The sequence below is a fragment of the Littorina saxatilis genome, linkage group LG5 (genome assembly GCF_037325665.1).
Source record: "Littorina saxatilis isolate snail1 linkage group LG5, US_GU_Lsax_2.0, whole genome shotgun sequence".
Taxonomy (NCBI): domain Eukaryota; kingdom Metazoa; phylum Mollusca; class Gastropoda; order Littorinimorpha; family Littorinidae; genus Littorina; species Littorina saxatilis.
In genome coordinates, this window is record NC_090249.1 from 42,435,857 (window position 1) to 42,458,148 (window position 22,292).

Genomic DNA, 22,292 nt, shown 5'->3' on the forward strand with positions numbered 1-22,292 from the left:
GGAAATTGTGTCGTGAACGTTCTTCGTTGACTCAGGGGACACGCTTTGTCTTTTGTTTGTAAGCAGAAACAGCATCAGTCCAGTTGTCTCTTGTGTCTCAAAACTGTCAGTACTCGACGGAATTTGTCTGCGGCTGTTCTTTGTCCACTCAAGGGATACTTGTCGTTGACTCTCTTTGGAGAAGGTTCCTTTGTTTTAAGAAGCTTCCTTTGTTTTAAGAAGCTTAGGAGCAGAGCGAGAAGAGAAATGATTTGTGATCGGCTTAGACGTCTGAGTATGGTGATAATAACGTGAAAGGAAGGAACTTATCGAAGCTGCTAGCACTTCGATTTGTGGATTATGTTTGGCTTCTGGTCGATTTGTGTGCTTTTGACAATTTAGCGGGAGAATCGTAGATGTTGTGTGGATTGAATCACTTGGCCGCGCAGGATTGCTGCTGTAAGCTCTGGAACATGTCCTTTTAAATACCACTGTGTTCAGATGCGTAGATGTTCTGTTGATTAGGCGAACCGCTGATGGCTAATCGCAGCTTTTTCCGGCTCCTGGCCATTTCCTTTTAATGCCACAGAGATCATTCTCCACGTGTAGAAATATTGATCAAGGGACCATCGACTCACGTTGCACAGTGTATAACGGCGAGGCATTGCTAAAGCATGGCACGAGTCATAGCAGAGACTTCATAACATGAACTCGTCTTGTCTCTGATTCACGCTGTGTGAACGTACCCAAACAGTGTATGACGCTTCGCTGACTCAAGAGGATTGTATTCACAGCGAAACAGGCCTATAAGTCATTGGAGAAATTATTAGAAGTTTGGTGCGTGGTTTCCGATCGTTCTACAGGTTTGATGTATACTTCGGCGTCGTTCTGAGAAGTGATAGAAGATTCGGCATCGCTCTGTGTCGTCACTATGAGATACTGTGTGGTAAAGTCCAGCACGTGCTCTTCGAGTTTGCAGCTGTTGTAAAAGTGTTAGCAAGTCAGTAGAGGTGATGGGGAATGAGATGGTGAAATGTTGACGCTTCATAACTTTGTGTAACCCTTGTTGACTACCTGAGTGTGAAGAACGTAAAAACACTTACCAGTATGTGGAAGTTTCTGTTTGCCCGACCTTCTAACAAGCCCTCGTTTCCACGTGTTTCAGATGAGTCTATTCCAAGATTACCACGACCAAGGTGAGTGACAGACTAGGGGAAGAAGGAAAGTAAAGGGGTGGGGGGGGGGGGGGGGGGGGGTGGGAGGTGGAAGTGTATAGGTGATGAGGTCGTTAAGATTGGCAAGGGAAGCTTTCAATAGCGTGTGTGTGTGTGGGTGGGGGGGGGGTGTTGGCGCGTGCGTGGAAAAGGAAAGGAGAGACCGAATGTGTGTACCTGTTTTCTCTCTCTCTCTCTCTCTCTCTCTCTGTTCAGTTTCTCTCTGTTTTCTCTCTCTCTCTCTCTCTCTGTTTCTTAATTACTTGTTCATGATTGTGGGAACCTCTGGCGTCTGTTTATGTACACACTAATTCAATCATTGTTGTTTTTAACATGCATGTTTGTTTTTATTTTCAGTGGTGGTAGACACAGACAGGAAGAATCTTTCACCCACAATGAACGTGAGTTGTTTACTTTGAAAACAAACTGTTCATTTATCATGCATAATTTGCACCTCCTCTCATTTCTTCTCTTTTTGTTTATCTGTCTCCTTATTTTGTATTTCAACTTAACCCTTTGGTTGCCAGACAAGAGTGACAGCGATGACATTTACTTGTGTGAAAATGTTTTACACGTCTTCTTTGTTAAAGTGAATGGAAAAAATCTGTGTGAAGCTCAACATGAGATTGACATTCTCTGTTCTCTGAATTTCTGTTGAAACGAAATGTGCCTTTTTCTAAGAGGTTTGCAAGAGTAAAACAGTGAGTTCTGCTAGTCTGGCCTAGAGAGGGTTAAAGAAGTTTTTCCTTTCCTTTGGTTTCATGGTTTAAACATTTGTGATTTGCAAAGGAATGTTTGAATTTTGTTTCATTTCTGAATATTTATTTCCTGCTGTATCTCATTAGATAATTATGTAGAAATGTCTTGTGATTATGAACGGCTTAGCGAAGTAGTTGTTCTTTAGTGCTGGTGATTGCAATATTGGTCACGCAAATAAGACTTATCTTGTGTTGATTTATTGAATATTCCAGGGTGGTAGATGAAATGAAAAAATTGTTGGGGATGGGGATGTTTATTGCTACTCTGCCAAATTAAGAAAATCCTTTGTTGTAACTTGAATATTACCCTTAGAAGTTAATTAGATATGGATAGACCCTTCATCTGTTTAATTCTCCAAAACCGGTAGAGAAGCTGGGTGTATGGTGGGGGGAGGGGGGGGGGGGAGGGGGTTTGGATGGTGGTAGAGGAACGTTAAACAAGATATGGAAAAGGATATAATATATTAATATTTCATTAGTGATGTACTCTCCCAGCTCTTTTATATTGATCTAATTCTTATGTATCTCATTTGACACACTTCATTATTCTTTAGATATTTTGAAATGTAGGTTGCATGTCACTGCTACATTATTTATTTGAGGCTGCAACACTCCTGCTTTGTTCTTGTATTTTGTACCTGTATGTACACCAAAGTTTATTCCAAACCCACCAAAATGTGTTCTCCAGTCTTGACCATTCCCCTGCCTGCAAAGGTAACAATGTCATGGTATGGCTCTGTCGAAAAGGGAAACATCTAAATTAAGATCATCTTGGGACAAAAGCAAGCTGAAGTCTGAAGATACTTGAATCAATCATTCAGTGCAAAGTAGGTTTATTGATAGGGTGATGCTTACCCTGTCCGAGCGCACAAACTGCACTGAGATTTTTAAAGTCACCAAAGAGTCGGCTGTATGATTAGTGGGTCTTTTCCCCTTTCAAATGTAAGGCTTTCCAGCCGCGAGTATTTTTCTCTCAATATTTCATCATGTTTAAGGGCATTGACAGGCGTAATAAAGTTCGCCAACTGTGTCCGCAGACCCAGCATCAAAGTTCACTCCCTTTCGTTTTGCTATCGATTGGGAACTTGGCTGAGAGCAGAAAGCCTTCTGCCAGTGAAAGAAGATGTCTCGGGTTTGGTCATAGTGTTAAATCCAAAGCATTCAGCCAGAATGTAATCAGTGTGATCCCCGGATCCAATTACAGAACTTCCCTTTTTGGTCAACCCTCTCGGGGATAGAGAATGTAAAGCCGCCAGTTGAGTCCTTGTTTCCCATTAGCTACAAGCAGAAAATAGACCCTTTGATGTTGTTAATGCGCGTTGAGTGTTGGACACAGCGATTGACTTTCCTGAGGAGAGTTAGGCGCTAGTCGGCTACCTCTAGCTAAACACCCCCACCCCACACACCAACCTCTCGTCCAGTATCCCTTTCTCCTGAGGAACAAAAGACACGAGGGGGGGGGGGGGGTGTTAAATTGAAATTAGCCTTGTTTGCTTGAAGAATTTTTGTCTGTGCCCGAGTCAGGGTTTCATGACAGGAAATGGTTTTTTTGTTGAGGACATTACGCAATAAAAATATGAAAATGGGACACTCTTTTGTTTTCTGCTGCAGCATCAGTGTCTTCTTCACAAACTGATAGAACTTTTGTTTGAGGAGGGTAAACGAGAGGAGATAAATTAGAGGAGATAAAGGAGTCCCAATCAAGAGGGGCTTTAGTGTGACAGAGATGAAATGGTTTTCTATTGTTAGCTGTGATATCTGGCTCAGCTGGACGGAAATGGAAGAGCCGGGAGTGCAGCCATGGTGGTGGGGCCATTGGGGGGGGGGGGGGGGGGGACAACAATTTTGGCGACAGCAGAATATGAAATACACAAGTAATATGGTTTTTATGAGAACGAACACAAATAAACATAATCACACAAAAAGAAAAAAATGCAAAAGACATGAATGTCCCCAAAGAAACCACATGAAGTGTCTTGTCACCGAGACTGCTGAAAAAAAGTTGTTAAAGTAACGAATAATTGTCCTGCAAAAAATTAAACAAAAATTGAGGAGGAAGAAAGATTCATGTGGATGCCAAAGTGGATAATGTTTTTCTCAAACTCAGCGCACCCCACTTGACACCCCCCCCCCCTTCCAACATTCACCCCTTCGCCCTTCATCCCTAGCTTGTGCTCGAAGAGTGGAGTGCTGTGCAGTGGCCGTGGCGTGGTGACATGACATGCCTTGTGCCTCCCTTGTTTTCTCTTTTATTTGACTGACTGTCTTGATGCCTCAAGCTGACCCTCTTTCTTTGATTTATTATGTTCCTGCTGCTTGCTTCAATCATCATCATCAGGGATTTCCGACTATGCCGAAATTGTGGAGGAGGAGGGAGACTATAGCACCCCCGACGGTAAGATTTAACATTTGAAAATGTCATTCTCTGTTTAGTATCTTTGTTGTTTACTGTTTGTGCTTTTCAAGCTGTACGGCCGGGGTTGTTTTAAGGCTTGTTGAGAGCTGGTTAAAGTTTTAAGGGTTTTAGTTTCGGTTTATGTGTCGCTTGGGAGATGGATTTTGTGTTGTGTCGTGTTTCCAGCGCCCTGGTTATTATTTGGATGTTTGTACGTTTGTAAGATGTTTTCAGAAAATGTTGTTATTCCTTGTCAGTGTATCGTTGAGAGCCATAGAGACTCATCATTCTTAGCTCAAACTTCATTGGACTGTTGTTGGGCAGTGAACTGATTAGGTCAATGTGCTGTGTCAGTATGTAAAGGCCATGAAGGTTTTTCGTTTCTCTCTCTCTCTTTCTCTCTCTCTCTCTCTCTCTCTCTCTCTCTCTCTCTCTCTCTCTCGCCCCCCCCCCCCCCCCCCCCCCCCCCTCCCCACTTTATGGCCCAATATCCTAGACTTGAACCAACGAGCATCTGGAGACGTCTTCCCTGCAGACGTTGTCAGCGGCTGTCGGTTATCCAGCGCTATAACGTCCACCGCTATCTTAGTGACCCCCCCCCCCCCTCGCCACCCCAACCCAACCCTCTTGCAAGAGTACAGTTCCACCCCCGTTTTAGGACCCCCAAAAGTCTTCGAAAGGAGGGAGTCTTTTAAGAAGAGGTAAATTTACAGAGGTTATGAACAGAATATGTGAGCCAATAACAAGGTCTGAAAAAGGTAGCAATTTTAGACGGGGGTCTTACAAGGGAGGTTCCATTGTAGCATCAGTGTAGATCCATGCGGTGGCCAGCTTATTGAAGGCGGCCGGAACTCGTTTGGACACTTGGTTGAATGTCTTGTTCGACACTGTCTTAAACCCCTCGCAGGGCCGGACTAGGCTAAGAGGAGGGGGGGGGGGGGTGGGTGGGTTGCCAGTGGTGGTCCAGGGGGATGTTCCCCCTGGTGGGGTCAGGGGGCAGAGCCCTTTGTGGTGGTCAGCTGATGGGTAGGTAATATTCTGAGATAGGAAAATGGTCGCTCCTTGCATGAAACGGCATAAAATAAACAATAATAAAAAATGTTTTAAATAAGTGAGGTACATGTTTAGGCTAGGGGGGGGGGGGTTGCGCAACACCCATACCCCCCCCCCCCCCCCCCCCCCCCCCCCCCCCCTAGTCCAGCCGTGTCTCTCTAGCCTCCCCTTCGCCCTTCTTCTCTAGCTTGCCACGGTCGATTACTTCTCCCTTCCCTGCTTCATTGCAAACACAAACGCTCTCTCACTCACTCCCTCCCTCCCTCCCTCCCTCCCTCCCTCCCTCTCCCTCCCTCCCTCTCCCCCTCCCCCTCCCTCCCTCCCTCTCTCCCTCCCCCTCCCTCCCTCTCCCTCTCTCCCTCTCCCTCCCTCTCTCTCTCTCTCCCTCCCTCCTCCCTCTCCCTCTCTCTCTCTCTCTCTCTCTCTCTCTCTCTCTCTCACATACACACACACAAACTCTCTCACTTCCCCCCCCCTCCTCGTTATGTGCCAGCTCTCTCTCTCTCTCTCTCCCTCCCTCCCTCCCTCCCTCTCTCTCTCTCTCTCTCTCTGTCTCTCTCACATACACACACAAACTCGCGCTCTCTCTCTCTTTCTCACTCTCACCCCCCCCCCCCCTCCTCAGGATGTGTCCCTCTCTCTCTCTCTCTGGAAGATCCCTTCACTGACCCCAACATCACCTGGCAGCCTTTTTGCCCTGGTCTCTTGGGATTACAGTATTTGTGAGGGCAGAGAGGTTCTCCCTTCCAGATCTGTGAGCTACATGTAACTCTCATGCTCTGTGCCTTTCAATGAAGGTGGATAGGGGGAAGTGACTTGTGCCTGTTTCTCATGACTGTCTGTCTTTCTGTCTCTCTGTGCAGACAGGCCTGCCAATCACTGTTCTATTTGTCTGTCTGTCTGTCTGTCTCTGTATTTCTCTCTTTTGTATGTCTGTCTGTGCAGGCATGCCTGTCAATCCTGTCTGTTTTCTGTGTGTCTTGTGTTAGTATAGACAAAATGCCGAAAGGTTTGAGGTGACATGTTAAAAGTTAGAAAGTCTCCCTTAGTTTCCCTGTCGAAACAATGTCAGATGGAGTATGTGTCAGCATTACAAACTACACGTAGGAGTCTGTAGATTTCCTTCAGTTTTTGTTACTTATTTTGCCAATACCTGTGTTTTCATTTTGTTCATTTGGTGTAAAGTGTGCCAAGTATTGTAGCATTAGAACCAAGGATTTAAATTGTGTCACCAGGAGCAATTCATTGTTCATGATAAAAAAGGTTTTAATATTTTTCTCAGTAAGTAATGCAGTAAAATGCAGGGGTAGTCTCATTGACATTGACTTACCCTATTTTCCGGGTCATAAGGCCCGACTTTTTTTCCTCGAGTTTGACCTAACGAAGCGCCTAATCCGTGTATGAAATAGAAGACCGCCTAAGTACCAGTCACAGGCATGAAAATTCTCTTTTTCCGTTTTTTTTTTTTTTTTTTTTTTTTTTTTTTCCTAGTCATAGTTATAGTAAAATAGTTTTGGGGCCATGTTTGAATCCAATTTTAAGGCTCAGATAGCCCCAGATTGCACCAAATTGCACCCTTGAAAAAAAAAATTTGCGGGGGGGGGGGGGGGGGGGGGGGGGGGGCATGCCTCCGGACCCCCCTAGAAGTCTTGGCGCTTCGCGAATTTTGTTTTCAGTATTATTTTTTTTCTCCAGTTTTCATGCCTGCAGTCAAACAACTTGTGATAATGCATGTTTCAGCTACTAGATACTACCCTGGCCAAGTTTCCTCTCAAGACATCAAAGAGACCGCCCCATAGGTTAAACTCGGTCACTGACCCCCGTGCAGGAAGTGTTTCCTCTCTCAGATATGACAGGGGAACCATCTCTCATAGCTAGAACTGGGTCATTGACCCCTGCGCCCAATGGGTGACTGGATTACAATTTTTTTTTTTAAAGAATGGGGTGCCCCTTATGCCTGTAGGGCCTTGGAACCGTACTCTAAATTGGTAAACTAAATTGGTAAAGCGTCAAAGCTAGTTTAAAATCATCAGGATGTGGACACTTGTCCTTTCACTCAGTTTCATACTTTAAACAAAATCTTAATTGACACGCACATTGTTATGCTGCCGTCCCCCTACCCCTATCTTCCCCCGTTTTGAACTTGTGCATGGCGGCCAAAGAATATTAACTTTTAGTTTATGTAAAAACTCTATCCAAGAATTCTCAACCTGTTCTTAGTCAGGATGGTTGTACATGTACTACCAGATTTTTTTTGTAAGTTTGTGTTTTATAATGTGTAATACGTTTGCTTCTTTTTGTCCTTTTTTTTGGGGGGGGGGGGGGAGGGTTGTTTTGTTATTTTGCCAAATTATCGTTCTGCTCATCATTTTTCTCTCCAGTGGTTTACCTTGTCAGTAAAAATGGCACAGTACACAATTAGTATTTATGCCAAGGCTGGTCAAAGTTGATGTGTTTATTTGTTCTGTCATTTTGTGTGCAGTTTTTATTTGATTTGTTAAGTTGCTTACCTTTCGTCCCTATCATTTAGGTCTCCCAAACTCGCGAGTCCTGAACAGAGAGAAGTGTAAGTGGGACTGTCAGCATGGCCCAGTATTCATTAGCGCTCTTTGGCAACAGACTTCATTTGTTGATTAATGGAGTAATTCTGCATATCGTTATTATTATCAATAGAACTGACATGAGTTTCTTTTCCTTTGACTTGCTGTTCTCACACTGTGATCTAGTCTTTTGAATTTTTGAGGTGTGATATGCTTAGTCTAGTGTACGCTGCGGTCTTGTGTGTTTTTCTGCTGCTGTGTTTTTCTGGGTTTGCGATATAGACGTCTTGAGACAGAAACGTCTTGCTTTCAGATTTTTGATGTTTTGTCGCATGCGTTTTTTAAATCGGCTTTTTATCTTTCCTTTCCTAAAATGTTTATGGCTGGAGCTGATCAGTTTGGCATGCACAAACTAATAAATAATGATAAGATTTTAGCTCTAGTTTTTGATCACATTAATTATTTTTACATGCATTTTGTAGTACAGGTTGCTTTGAAGCTAAATATCTTATTGATGTTTTTCCTGCTGTTCAGCATTCATCTGTAGAAGAGAGGGTCCAAGTTGATGAAAATGATTTACTTTTGTCAGAGGTTGATCAAAAGCAATTCATTTATCTGATAAAGAAAAGAATTTAGGTTTTAGCATGATGATTTGCTCAGGTAGTACAATGTGGATTGACTGCAGTGAAAACAAGTATAGTTTGTCCATTTTCAGTGATTTTTAAATGGTCAGAAAAATATGTTGATAACAAGCTATTAACCAAGGGTTTAGAAATTAAATTAAATGAATTTAGCACGAAGGTGCAGAGTAGTGGTTTGTTTAAGTGATAAAATATGCAGTGTTATGTATGAATTGACAGATGATTTGTGTAATAGGTAATAGAACATAGCAGCTAAATTAGTTCCTATGAAGCGCGCAGTAATGCCTTATAGTAAATAGTTATTAGGCAGGAACTGTGGCCCATTCCAACCAGTCACATGATTATACCTAGAACACAACTAAACTTTATCTTATTGTTTACCTTTTCTTTTCTTCCATATCATACTTTGGTGTTTTTTTAATGAAAAAACAAAATACATTTATGATTATTATTTGATTACCTGAAGTACAGTATTAATATTAGAATATAACTTTTCTGGTATGCTTACCAACAAAATAAACAACACACACACATACTCTGGTTATTGTGAGTAACTCGTTTCCCAGAAGCATCACCCCATGTTAACTCCTGTATATTATGACTGTTCCCAGTGTGCATGTTTCAGCTGTTCTTTCATAAGTAACATTGGTGTCTTAATTCTGGTTAACTTGAATACTTATGAGGCGGGCACTTGAGGACCTCCGTCGGAAATTCAATTCTTTTCTTGCGAGAAAAGGTATTCTTTTAATTCCTGTCTCTGACATAAGTGTTTCTTTGTACCTGTATATGAAAAGAAAAGAAAAGCAAAGGCATGGTTTGTCACTTCTCATGCTTCACGTGGTAACAGCATGCCCCAAAAGCTCTCAGTTTATTGAAAGAATCAATGGTGCTGTCTGCTAATCCCATTCTTGCCTTTTACGGTCTCTCTCCATATATAAATTAGTTTATCTAAAGACATTAAACACCATCAAATCTTGTTATGGTTTCCTTATTGCAAACATTTCTTACAGTACTGAAAGTTGCAGTTGCTTAAGCTCATCTTGTTAAGCGGTGAAAAGTGAAATTATACGTCAAGCTTTACATTTATATATCTTTTGAGGGTTTGCAAATAAAAACAATAATAAAACCTGCCTCCTTTTTCCACTGGCAGTACAACATAATCAGCTTGCATGGTTAGTTTGTTCTATCCTTTTTTTCAAGTATTCCTACACAAGTAAAATGCCCAGCAAGTATATTTGCAAAGTTCAGTTGTATTCCCCAATCTCTGAAAAGTTTGTATCATTAATACTCTGCTTCTAACTACACAAAGCATTTAACACATTTGTCAATGTTGTCACATGTCATGTGCCTGTTTTCAGCACGAGACTATGAGATTCCGCGAGATCACATCAAACTGGTGGAGATTCTAGGAGAAGGCCAGTTTGGGGATGTGTACAAGGGAATGTTCTTTGAGAGGGTGAGTCAACAACGACAACTGAGAGCATTGTTTTATTCATTACATTTAGTCAAGTTTTGACAAAATGTTTTAACATAGAGGGGGAATTGAGACGAGGGTCGTGGTGTATGTGTGTGTGTGTGTGCTTGGGGGCTTAAAAATGAATTAATGACTTTGGTCATTAAAAATCTGAAAATTGTAATTAAAATTATTTTTTTATAAAATGATCCAAAATTACGTTCATCTTATTCTTCATCATTTTCTGATTCCAAAAACATATAAATATGTTATATTCAGATTAAAAACAAGCTCTGAAAATTAAAAATATAAAAATTATGATTAAAATAAAATTTCCGAAATCGATTTAAAAACAGTTTCATCTTATTCCTTGTCGGTTCCTGATTCCAAAAACATATAGATATGATATGTTTGGATTAAAAACACACTCAGAAAGTTAAAACGAAGAGAGGTACAGAAAAGCGTGCTATGCAGCACAGCGCAAACCACTACCGCGCTAAACAGGCTCGTTAATTTCACTGCCTTTTGCACGAGCGGCGGACTACGGTCATTGTGAAAAAATGCAGTGCGTTCAGTTTCATTCTGTGAGTTCCACAGCTTGACTAAATGTAGTAATTTCGCCTTACGCGACTTGTTTTTATTTATCAATTTATTCTTTTTTTGCGGGGGGGGTGGGGGGGGGGGATTGTTTGTGTTTATTTGTTTTGTTTTGTTGTTACTTTTGGGCTTTTAGAGATGCTTTTCTATCTGCAATTGTTGTTTCCTCAGAATTGTCAGGTTTTTTGTATGCACCTTTCAGTCTATTTCTTTTAACATTTACCTGCCCAAATTTGTGTGTGTGGATAGTATGAACTTAAAAGATGAAGTAAGGAATAAAGTACACCGAGCGGAAAATATGAACTAAACTTTATGTGCATGTTAGGATTTTTTTTCTTATTCTTGGTACTACAGTGTAAAGTTAAAGATGCAGTAAGGCATATAGCACACTGAAAGCGGCGTATGGCTGCCTGAATGGCGGGGTAAAAACGGTCATATACATAAAAACCCACTCGTGCAAAAAACACAAGTGTACATGGGAGTTTCTACCCATGAATGCAGAAGTAGAAGAAGAACTGACTGTGTTTCATCTGTGTGCGAGAGGAATTTTTGAAGAAGACGTAATGTGGATGCCTTTGTTAGCAGGAGGGCATGCAGGTGCCTGTGGCGATCAAGACCTGCAAGGAAACCAGCGAGGAGACCATGACAGAAAAGTTCCTGGAAGAAGCTTGTAAGTAAACTTTTGGTCTCATTCTGCTGAAATTGCTAGCTTTTGCTGTTCCCAATGGTTATGCTTCAAGAATGGATAGTTATAACAACATAATGGAAGAGGGACTGTGTAAGCAGTCAAATGATGTACTAGTCTGAGGTTTGTGGGATATATTTCATTTTGCAAATTTCGCCAAAATGGACATAAAAGTTTTAAAATGTTCAGAAGTTTAAGGCAGTCCTTTGCATCACTCTTTAAACCATTGTAAAAAAAAATTCTTTAAACGACATTCCCTTATATTGGTATTTAATATCATATTCTTACTCCGAATCACATTAGCATTGAGTCACCTGAGATGCTTATCACTGAAAAACGCTTACCCGGCTAAAGAATTTAAAGGGAAGCAACCCCATCACCAAAACGAAAGTGAAAGTAGCTTTGGTAATGGGCCAGTACACCGGGAGTTACCTCCCATACGGGTGTATGCCACGTCACTTCCTCTAGGAACACGTGCCTATTATCATACGTCTTTTTCACCTCGGAGAGGACGGTTCACTTTTTGACGCTCTGTGGCTGACCTTGTGTGTTTGAGTGACACCCGCCGGCCACGTTACCCAGCTTGTCTGCTCGCCTTGCCTACAGTTTGGTGAGCTCGTTCCCGTTTGTTGTTGGTTGTTTGCGCTGTTTCGTTACTGTACGTTGTCCGTTTTTTACGGACTTGTGTGTCAGTGACTTGCGTGTTTCGCCATTTTGTTGTGTGAGTTAGTTAGCTAACTCGTGTGACTTTGCTAGTAGCTCTGCGTGCCCTCTTTCTGTTTGGGCAAGTGTAGCTTTAGTATTTTGTTGACGCGTAAGCGTGTGTGTTTACTGTCTTTTCAGTCGTTTTGACTTACGTTTCAGTAAATCTTTTTGGCTTTGCCACGTGTTGTTGACGTTTGTGTCAGTGTCTTGCGTGTCGCCATTTTGTTGTGTGAGTTAGTTTTCTAGCTCGTGTGACTTTGTTTGTAGCTCTCCGTGCCTCTGCTTGTGGGGCAAGTTTAGCTATAGTATTTTGTTAACGCATTAGTGCGTGTGTTTACTGAATTTTCCAGTCGTTTAGACTTATGTTTCAGTAAATTTTTTTCGCGTTGCCACGTGTTGTTGTCAACATGTCTGATTCAGACAAGCGCCGTGGCAAGTCGGACCCCAAGGGGAAAATTAAGGCTAAGTCTTCCTCTTCCAAAGCAACTTTACTTGTTACAGACCAAGAGCGTAACACTTTGTTGGCTGTACCAATTTCGGCGCCTAGCGCTGTTACTACTTCTGCTTCTTTTGCGGCGCCTAGCGCTACTGTTACTTCTGCACCTGTCTCTACATCGGAGACTTCGTCTTCTTTGTTAGCACCTGGACAAGGTGCGTTGGTTTCCTCTCTGTTAAAGTCACTGGTTCCAGAAATCCGCAGCTTGGTGCAGGCAGAATTTCAGCGTTCCGTCGCCAGCAGTTCGGCGTTTCCGGCATCTGGCAGTGACGTCCGGGCATTGGCTTCCGTGTCTTTGTCCTCCACTTCCGGCTTGGAGCAGCGTCCTCCCTCTTCAGCGTCGGTTGGTAAGCAGAGCTGGTCCGATAGCCCTCGTGAGGCGCCTGGACGTTCTCCTTCGGGGGACAGCTCTTTCGCATCGGGTCACGACCGATACCTTGCTGATCTTTCATTTCCGGCGATAACCTACGAGGCCCCGGACTTGTTCGAACAGCGGCGGCAGTCGGTTTCGACTGCCGCATTTCCGGCACTTGCCGGAAGTGATGATCCGTCCGCTCCGGCACGCTACGGCGGTCGCGGCAGGATGGAGTATTCACTGACTTCCGGTCCTTCCGGATCGCGAAGTCAACCAGTGCAGTCTTCACTTCCGCATTTTGCGGTTCCGTTGACTACACTTCCGGTTTCGGCCGGAAACGCTTCTTCCTCTTCTGGTGGTTCCTTCCGGATACCAGATAGTGGATTACAGCGTGCGCCTTCCGGCTTTCAAGCGCCTAGGCTTGAGCAGGCATCACTCCACTCAGTCGGGGGAGTGACGTCAGCTCATCCAGCTCCGGTTTTTGCGGATGGTCGTCCTGCTTACCCTTTACCTTCACAGGATTTTGGGCGGCAGGATGACGTTAGTGCTCAGGCTTTTCCGGTTTCCGGTTTGCCAGGGCATGCTTCTGCTTCCGGAACTGGTGACTTCGGTCATGGTTCCACGTGTGACTATTCTGATGCTCCATCAGTGGTCAGCGAGGAGTCGCGGGGCGTGTTTCCGTCGAAGCTCAAGTCTGTTCTTGACGTCGCGGCGGAAGTAACGTCTCGTTATTTTCCTGAAGGGGTGGTGGCTGCGGACTCTTCCGCATCATTCGTTCCTTCTGCCATGGCGGACTTCCGGCCGGCACAGGAGGATGTTTCTTCCTTCCGGTTCGCCGAGTCTCCGTCAGTGGCTTACCAACTTTCGCATTCACTGGTTCGTCCAGCACATGCGGGGAGTGGTATTCGGCCAGTGCCTGTTCCGTTACTGCTTCCTTTTGGTCCAGTTCCGGAATCAGCGCAGCAGTGGGTGGCTTCAGCTGCCCAAGCCTCTTCCTTCGTGCCTACGGTCAATAGGAAGCTTGGCATGCCCAATCAGAGCCAGAATTGGCTGGCGTCTTTTGCACTCCCTAGGGCTACCCTTCCGGTTTCCCGGGAATTGCTGCCTCTTCTGACTAAACCGATCAAGCGTGATTCGGTTTTGCCGGTTTCCGAGGCTTCCCTCCTCTCTGCTGAGGAGGTTGGACGTCGGCAGATCGAACTGTCCTCCATTGCGGAGACTCTCGTTCGGGCTCTGTCTCGGGCATTGACCGATTCGCTAGTTCCTTTCACTCTCAGTGAAGAACAGAATGCGGACGATGTCTCTGCGCTTTTGGCCGCATTGGCCAAGGTCAATGAGGAACAATTGCGTCTTTCCTCCCTGCAGTACACCCAAGCGGTACTCTGCAGGAGGGATCTCTTCCTCTCGCAGTCCCAATTCACGGAACTGGCTACTAGGGAGACCTTGAGAGTCTCCCCGGTCTCAGAGGAGTCTCTCTTCTGTCCGCTGGCACTGGATGCCAGACAGAAGGAGATTCAGTCAAACAAGGACAGTCAGTTCCTTGACTACACTCTGAAGGGGGTGAAACAGTCTCAGCCTTCTAAACAGAAGCAGGCTCAGACATCGTCTAACCCCAAGCCAGCTCAGAAGCGGCAGGCTCCGCCGGCCGCTCGTGGTGGGAAGAAGAGGACGGCATCGGGGAGGGGGCGTGGCGGCTCTGGAAGTAAGCCACACCCCCAATGAAGCGCTCCCGATCTCACCTCCCTCCCGCCCTCCACCTTGGTGATGGCGGGAGGCCCCTCCCGGGCACTTTCTCGTTGGATGTCGGTAGTAGACAGCCAATGGATTGTGGGAGTGGTGAGATCGGGCTTCCGCCTGCTCTGGCGGGAGGAAAAGGCGCCTCTTACCCGAGTGCCTCCGCGGTTCAAGCCCCCCTTCTCGCAGGAAGCACGTTCCGTCTTGCAGTCGGAAATTGCCTCCCTGGAGCAGAAGGGCGCGGTGGAGAGAGTTCGGGTCCACAGCTCCCTGGGATTTTACGGGCGTCTGTTCGCTGTTCCCAAAGCATCAGGAGGATGGCGTCCCGTGTTGGATTTATCTCTCCTCAATACTTTCTTGAGGGAGATAAAATTCAAGATGGAGACGCCAGCCTCTGTCCGAGACTCTCTCCGCCCAGGAGACTGGGTGACCTCGATCGATCTCACGGACGCATACTTTCATATTCTTATGCATCCGGCCGACCGGAAATGGCTTCGTTTCCGGTGGGGAGATCAGATCTACCAGTTTCGCGCACTCCCTTTCGGGCTGTCTCTCGCACCATGGATTTTCACCATGGTGGTGAGACAGGTCTGTGCACTGGTGAGGTCCCAGGGTATCCGTCTGCGGGCTTATCTGGACGACTGGCTCATCATGAACCAGTCCCAGAGCGGCTGTTCGCAGGATACCCTGACGGTTCTTCGAGAATCCAACTCGTTGGGATTCTCGATCAACCGGGTAAAGTCGGAGCTGACCCCGTCACAGACATTCACTTATCTGGGGATGTCTTTCGACACGGTCGCTTGGACTGTCCAGCCTTCTCAGAGAAGGGTGGACAAGCTCCAAGCCCAGATTCGCTCCACTTTACCTCTCCTGATGGCTTCCATCCGCTCGCTCGCCTCCATCTTGGGGCAGATGGAGTCTATGGCTCTTCTGGTTTCACTGGGCCGGGTCCACAAACGTCCGCTTCAGTTCGCGCTGAAGCCGTTTGTGGACTCTCCTCTGGTGGACTGGGACGCCCTCATCCCTTTGCAGGGATGGTTCCAGTCTGCGACCCTTCCGTGGTTGGACACGGAGTGGGTCTGCAGAGGTGTTCCGATCGTCGTGCCCCTCCCCGACCTGGACCTCTTTACAGATGCGTCCAGGGAGGGTTGGGGGGCACATACAGATCTTCAGACTACTTCCGGTCTGTGGACGACGGAGCAGTCCTTGTGGCACATCAACTTGCTGGAGCTAGAGGCAGTTGCTCTAGCTCTGGCCAAGTTTCTGCCCTCCCTGTACGCCAAACATGTTCGTCTGTTTACAGACAACATGACAGTGGCGGCGTACATCAACAAGCAGGGAGGCTCGCGGTCCCCGTCTCTCTCGGAGAGGGCTTGCGAGATCCTGGTGTGGTGCTTTCAGCATCATATCACGATCTCGGCCAGGTACCTTCCAGGGAGGCTGAACACTTTGGCGGATGCGCTCAGTCGTTCCGGTACGGTGCTTCAGTCGGAGTGGACGATCACTCACGGGGCACTGCTTCGCCTTTGGGCCCAGGTCCAAAAGCCTCTGGTGGACCTTTTTGCCACAAGGTACTCAAAGAGGCTTCCGGTGTTCGTCTCGCCATTCCCGGACCCTCAGGCATGGCGAGTGAACGCTCTGGACTTTCCCTGGACGGGTCTGGAGGCGTACGCCTTTCCTCCCTTTCCGTTACTCAGCCGAGTAATCCGGAAAGCGGAGATGGAGGAGCCGGCCCTTCTTCTTCTGGTCGCTCCTCTGTGGCCGTCGCAGGTCTGGTTTCCAGATCTTCTTCGGCTCGCCCAAGGGCCCCCCATTCCTCTCGCACTCGTGCGAGGGGAACTAGTGCAGCCCCGAACAGGCATTCCACACGAGGAGCCCAGTCTTCTGAAGCTTCACGTGTGGAAGTTGTTCGGGACTCGCTGAAGCGCTCTGGGGCGTCGTCTTTGACTCTGGACTTGGTGGCTCGCTCGCATAGAGCGTCCACCTCTTCAGTTTATGCTTCCCACTGGAAGGCATGGACTGCCTGGTGTTCAGCTAGAGGGGTGAGTTCGGTGGCTCCGCGCTCTATTCAGGTCGCTAACCACCTCTCTTTCATGTCTTCGCAGGGCGCCTCAGTCTCCTCGTTGAGGGTCCGGCGCTCCGCTATCTCGGCGACTCTTAAGCAGATTGGTCGTTCTGTTCGAGTCGGGGGCGTTATAGCTGCAGTCATTAAAGGGGCTGCTCTTAAGGAAGCTAAAGCTCGTTTGCCCGCTCCCAAGTGGGACTTGTTTTTAATCCTGGAATTCCTTCGTTCTGCGGATTTTGAGCCTTTAAGCGAGGCCAGTCTGTTCAATGTCACTCGCAAAGCGCTGTTTCTCCTTTTGTTGGCTACGGCCCGACGGGGTAGCGAGGTCCACGCCCTGTCGGGTCAGCCTGGAGATATCTCCTTTGAGCCGGACGGTTCCGCATCTTTGCGTTTCCGGCCTGATTTCCTGGCCAAGAATCAGTCTCCGGGGCAGGCCTCTCCGCTGGGTAGAGTTAAGGCTCTGACCAGCGCGTTGGCCCCGGATGACCCCGATTCGGTCAATTGCCCTGTGAGGGCACTTCGTCTGTACTTAGCCCGGACTCAGCCGATTCGGTCTAGTTCTCAGAAGTTGTTGTTTATCTCTCTCCTTACTAGGCGCGAGAAAGATTTGTCGAAGGTAACGTTGGCCCGGTGGGTGTCCTCGCTCATCAAGCAGGCTTATGAGTGGAGTCGCACAAAGAGGGGGGGGGTTATGCCCTCCTTGCCACTTGACTCGGCCCGAGCCCATGAAACGAGGGCGTGGGCATCCTCTCTGGCAGTTCTGCGCTCCAGACGTCTAGAGGAGGTGCTGACAACTGCGTATTGGCGTTCCGAAGATGTTTTCATAAACTTTTATCTTCGGGACGTCACAGCTCTTCGACAGGATGGCTCCAGAGGCCTTCCAGCGCTCATAGCAGCAGGCCAGTTCCTGTCCAGAACTTGATGGTGAGTTTTGATTCATTTCTAGCCCACCGCCTTGTTGATGTTATCTGCTAATGTGATTCGGAGTAAGAATATGATATTAAATGGAAAATTTCCTAAATAAATTATCATTTAATTAATATACTTACCCGAATCACATACTGTATTCCCTCCCACCTGCCCCGCTTATGGTTTTAAGATTTTTTAAAGCCGTATGATAATAGGCACGTGTTCCTAGAGGAAGTGACGTGGCATACACCCGTATGGGAGGTAACTCCCGGTGTACTGGCCCATTACCAAAGCTACTTTCACTTTCGTTTTGGTGATGGGGTTGCTTCCCTTTAAATTCTTTAGCCGGGTAAGCGTTTTTCAGTGATAAGCATCTCAGGTGACTCAATGCTAATGTGATTCGGGTAAGTATATTAATTAAATGATAATTTATTTAGGAAATTTTCCATTTTCCTACCACAGTGTTTCGTGGTTTTAAAAAATTAGCTGTTCACAAATTTGTTGTAACTCTACATATATTATTTTTAGAGCTGATGAAAAAGAGCCTCACTTTGCCAAACTTAATGTGTGCACGTACTTTCATTCACAGATTGAATTGCATATGTTTCAGACATCATGCAGCAGTTTGATCACCCACACATTGTCAAGTTGATAGGCATCTGTTCTGATAACAGACCAGTCTGGATTGTCATGGAGTTGGCCAAACATGGAGAGGTATGCAGCATGAAGAAGAGTTTTTGTATTGGTTGTGTGTCTGTTTGTACACACACTGTTGTGTGTGTGTGTGTGTACGTTTGTGCACATAATTATGTGCTCTTGTGCACTTAAACAGTCGCACATTTTGTTCAACTTTCAGCAAATGATTTTGCTTCCGGAATAAGTATTTATCAATGAAATAAGTTTTTGTCATATGTTAGTTCAAGAAATGAACAGTGCCACAATATTTATATAGTATGGGTGTCCTCTGATGGCTTATAAAATACTGTTGACTTTTTAGATGCGAGCGTACCTGCAGAACAACAAGCCGCGGTTAGACCTGGTGATGCTCATCATGTATGCCTACCAGCTTAGCACTGCACTGTCCTACCTTGAAAGCAAGAAATTTGTGCACAGGTAAGTTAAAAGAGCCCGTCGTGATATAACCTTCGTGGTTGAAAACGACGTTAAACACCAAATAAAGAAAGAAAGTTAAAAGAGACAGAACTTATCACAGCCTTCCCAACCAGGGTTTTTCCCTTTTTGGTTTAAATAGAATGTAATTCATATTCACACACGTAAGTGGCAACATACTTCAAAAGGAGCGCAGCAAGTCAAAAACTTGGATATTCCTCCCTAATTTTGCAGGGCTAGATATACCATCACTGTTTTTCCCTTGGGGGGAGGGATGGGAGGGGGGGGGGGGGGGGGTTACCTGAAATGCATCAAAGTTTGACACAGGAGATTTAGTGTTCTCAACAGATTCAGATGTTGCTGATTGAAAAAAGCTCATTTTGAAGTGGAGTTTTCACTACATGCACTAAGGGTTTCATTGATTAATTTTGCGTTTTGCCCCTGCCTGTTCTTCTTCTCTCACACTTGTGGGATTATGGCAGTAAAAGACTTTTTTTTTATCAAGTAGTTCTAGGTGCTTGGTTATAAGTTCTTCCTCTGATTATGGGTTACAAATTATCCAAATTTCAGACAATTTGTTGTGACATTTTGGTTAAGAAAGGTTGTGTGCTTTTGCAGAGACATAGCTGCCAGAAACGTGCTGGTTTCATCCCATGACTGCGTGAAGCTGGGTGACTTTGGTCTCTCCAGATGGGTGGAGGAACAAAGCTACTACAAAGGTGCACTTTCTTTTTCTTCCTTACTTTCTTTCTCTCTTGCATATTGTTGCATATATGGTTTCATATAGGGTAGGAGGAAAGGATTTCTGGTATAGTTGATGGAGATCTTAACCCAGTATCTTATCTCTGTATTTGTTTGGGTTATTTTGGAACCAGGGAGGAAAGATTTTTTGTAATGTATGTTTGATGGTGTATGCTTTTAATTAAGCGTTGCTGACTATGAATGTAGATGTAAATGCTTGTATAACTGTGTTTTAATTTTAAATATGTCAAGCGCAAAGAGCATAATTGTAAAGTTATGATGTTGCGCTATATAAATGCTCATTTATTATTATTATTATTATAAAGAGGAACCCCCCGCGGGTTAGGGGGAAGTATTTACCCGATGCTCCCCAGCATGTCGTAAGAGGCGACTAACGGATTCTATTTCTCCTTTTACCCTTGTTAAGTGTTTCTTGTATAGAATATAGTCAATTTTTGTAAAGATTTTAGTCAAGCAGTATGTAAGAAATGTTAAGTCCTTTGTACTGGAAACTTGCATTCTCCAAGTAAGGTCATATATTGTACTACGTTGCAAGCCCCTGGAGCAAATTTTTGATTAGTGCTTTTGTGAACAAGAAACAATTGACAAGTGGCTCTATCCCATCTTCCCCCTTTCCCCCTCGCAATATGACCTTCGTGGTTGAAAACGACGTTAAACACCAAATAAAGAAAGAAAGAGGAATCTTCTATCAGGGTGGGGGGGAGGGGGGGTTTAAAGGGGAGGGAATTTTCTAATGAGGGTCTTAAAAGGGGGGGGGGGGGGTCTTAAAAGAGGGGTTCCACTGTAATCGGACATGACAAAGGCGAGTCATATAAGCATTTGCTTTTCTTGTGTATTATTTACATTTTGTCATGAAAGCCGAAAGTTCAAAAAGTAAGTGAAAATGCCATACCCACTCTGATTAACGCTGGGTGTGAACAACAAAAAAGAGTTTACATGAGTGTGTGTACTTTTGTTTTGGATTGAGATAATAAAGATTTTACTGTGTTGTTTTATGTGTGCTTGCAGCATCCAAAGGCAAGCTCCCCATCAAGTGGATGGCTCCAGAGTCTATCAACTTCCGTAGGTTCACCACTGCCAGTGATGTCTGGATGTTTGGTGAGTGAAACTTACCTTTTTTTTACAGTGGATACCATATTGCCATATCCTGGGTAAACCCGTACAGACAGACAGTCACACACACACATGCACACACACACACACACACACACACACACACACACACACACACACACACACACACACTTTCTCTCTCCTCTCTCTCTCTTTCTGTCATTCTCTCGCTATCTATCTTACGCTTTCTCTCACAGTTCACTTTTTGCCTGCTACCTCCAACATTTTGTTCACATGCTTGTCTCTTTTTCATTTTCACATTCTATTTCTAGTCTTTTCGTTTTCACATGATTGACTGATCAGTTCATTGTTACAAGATTCACATGATTCATTGATTGACTCTTTTCATTAGCATGTGATTGTCTCTTCTGAGTATGCCTTTTCACATGGTTATCTGTGTCTTTTTCAGGTGTGTGCATCTGGGAGATCCTGATGTACGGGGTGAAACCATTCCAAGGTGTGAAGAACAACGACGTGATCGGAAAGATTGAGGCTGGGGAGAGGCTACCTCTGCCTGCTGGCTGTCCGCCCTCTTTGTACAACCTCATGTGTGTGTGCTGGCAGTACGAGCCCTCCAAGCGACCATCTTTTGCTGACCTCAAGACTTGGTTATAGTGAGTAAACTATTTTCTTTGGAGAAAGAGAGTGAGTTTGTGTGTGTGTGTGTGTGTGCTGGCAGTACGAGCCCTCCAAGCGACCATCTTTTGCCGACCTCAAGACTTGGTTATAGTGAGTAAACTATTTTCTTTGGAGAAAGAGAGTGAGTGTGTGTGTGTGTGTGTGTGTGTGTGTGTGTGTGTGTGTGTGTGTGTGTGCTGGCAGTATGAGCCCTCCAAGCGACCATCTTTTGCTGACCTCAAGACTTGGTTATTGTGAGTAAACTATTTTCTTTGGAGAAAGAGAGTGAGTTTGTGTGTGTGTGTGTGCTGGCAGTACGAGCCCTCCAAGCGACCATCTTTTGCTGACCTCAAGACTTGGTTATAGTGAGTAAACTCTTTTCTTTTGAGAAAGAGCGTGAGTTTGTGTGTGTGTATGTGTGCGTGCATATGTGCGTGCATATGTGCGTGCACCCCCCGCGGGTTAGGGGGAAAATTTACCCGATGCTCCCCAGCATGTCGTAAGAGGCGACTAACGTATTCTGTTTCTCCTTTTACCCTTGTTAAGTGTTTCTTGTATAGAATATAGTCAATTTTTGTAAAGATTTTAGTCAAGCAGTATGTAAGAAATGTTAAGTCCTTTGTACTGGAAACTTGCATTCTCCCAGTAAGGTCATATATTGTACTACGTTGCAAGCCCCTGGAGCAAATTTTTGATTAGTGCTTTTGTGAACAAGAAACAATTGACAAGTGGCTCTATCCCATCTCCCCCCTTTCCCCGTCGCGATATAACCTTTGTGGGTGAAAACGACGTTAAACACCAAATAAAGAAAGATGTGCGTGCATATGTGCTTTCATACCTTTGTAAAGCAGAGCTAGCTTGCTTATGGACAGTTTTAGAAAAACGATAAAAAGAAAAGACATTTTATGTCAGTAATTGCAGTTGCTGTTAAAGACAGGGAATGAAAGTCAGTTTGCATTGTGATGCCTGATTGAAGGGAGATTATCAATGTACAGAAACAAACTTTAAAAGAGCTGAGGGATGTCTTTTGGGTTGAAGGATGCTACAGGAGTGTTTAGCAAATTTCAGCAGTTGCTCTGTTCGATATTGTAAATGTTAAGTTATAAGTCC

General features: G+C 45.1%; 1 protein-coding gene across 6 annotated transcripts in view; it reads left to right on the forward strand.

Moving 5' to 3' along the window:
• LOC138967180 (focal adhesion kinase 1-like) overlaps window positions 1-22,292 on the forward strand; it is a 170,855-nt gene that overhangs the window by 123,598 nt on the left and 24,965 nt on the right. For all 6 annotated transcript variants that reach the window (XM_070339695.1, XM_070339699.1, XM_070339697.1 and 3 more), the window contains 11 exons: window positions 1,145-1,175; window positions 1,551-1,594; window positions 4,290-4,346; window positions 7,930-7,965; window positions 9,939-10,036; window positions 11,213-11,300; window positions 18,190-18,293; window positions 18,577-18,692; window positions 19,308-19,408; window positions 20,460-20,549; window positions 20,974-21,178. In XM_070339695.1, coding sequence (XP_070195796.1) covers window positions 1,145-1,175; window positions 1,551-1,594; window positions 4,290-4,346; window positions 7,930-7,965; window positions 9,939-10,036; window positions 11,213-11,300; window positions 18,190-18,293; window positions 18,577-18,692; window positions 19,308-19,408; window positions 20,460-20,549; window positions 20,974-21,178 — 970 coding nt within the window. The remainder of the gene's footprint in view (window positions 1-1,144; window positions 1,176-1,550; window positions 1,595-4,289; window positions 4,347-7,929; window positions 7,966-9,938; window positions 10,037-11,212; window positions 11,301-18,189; window positions 18,294-18,576; window positions 18,693-19,307; window positions 19,409-20,459; window positions 20,550-20,973; window positions 21,179-22,292) is intronic.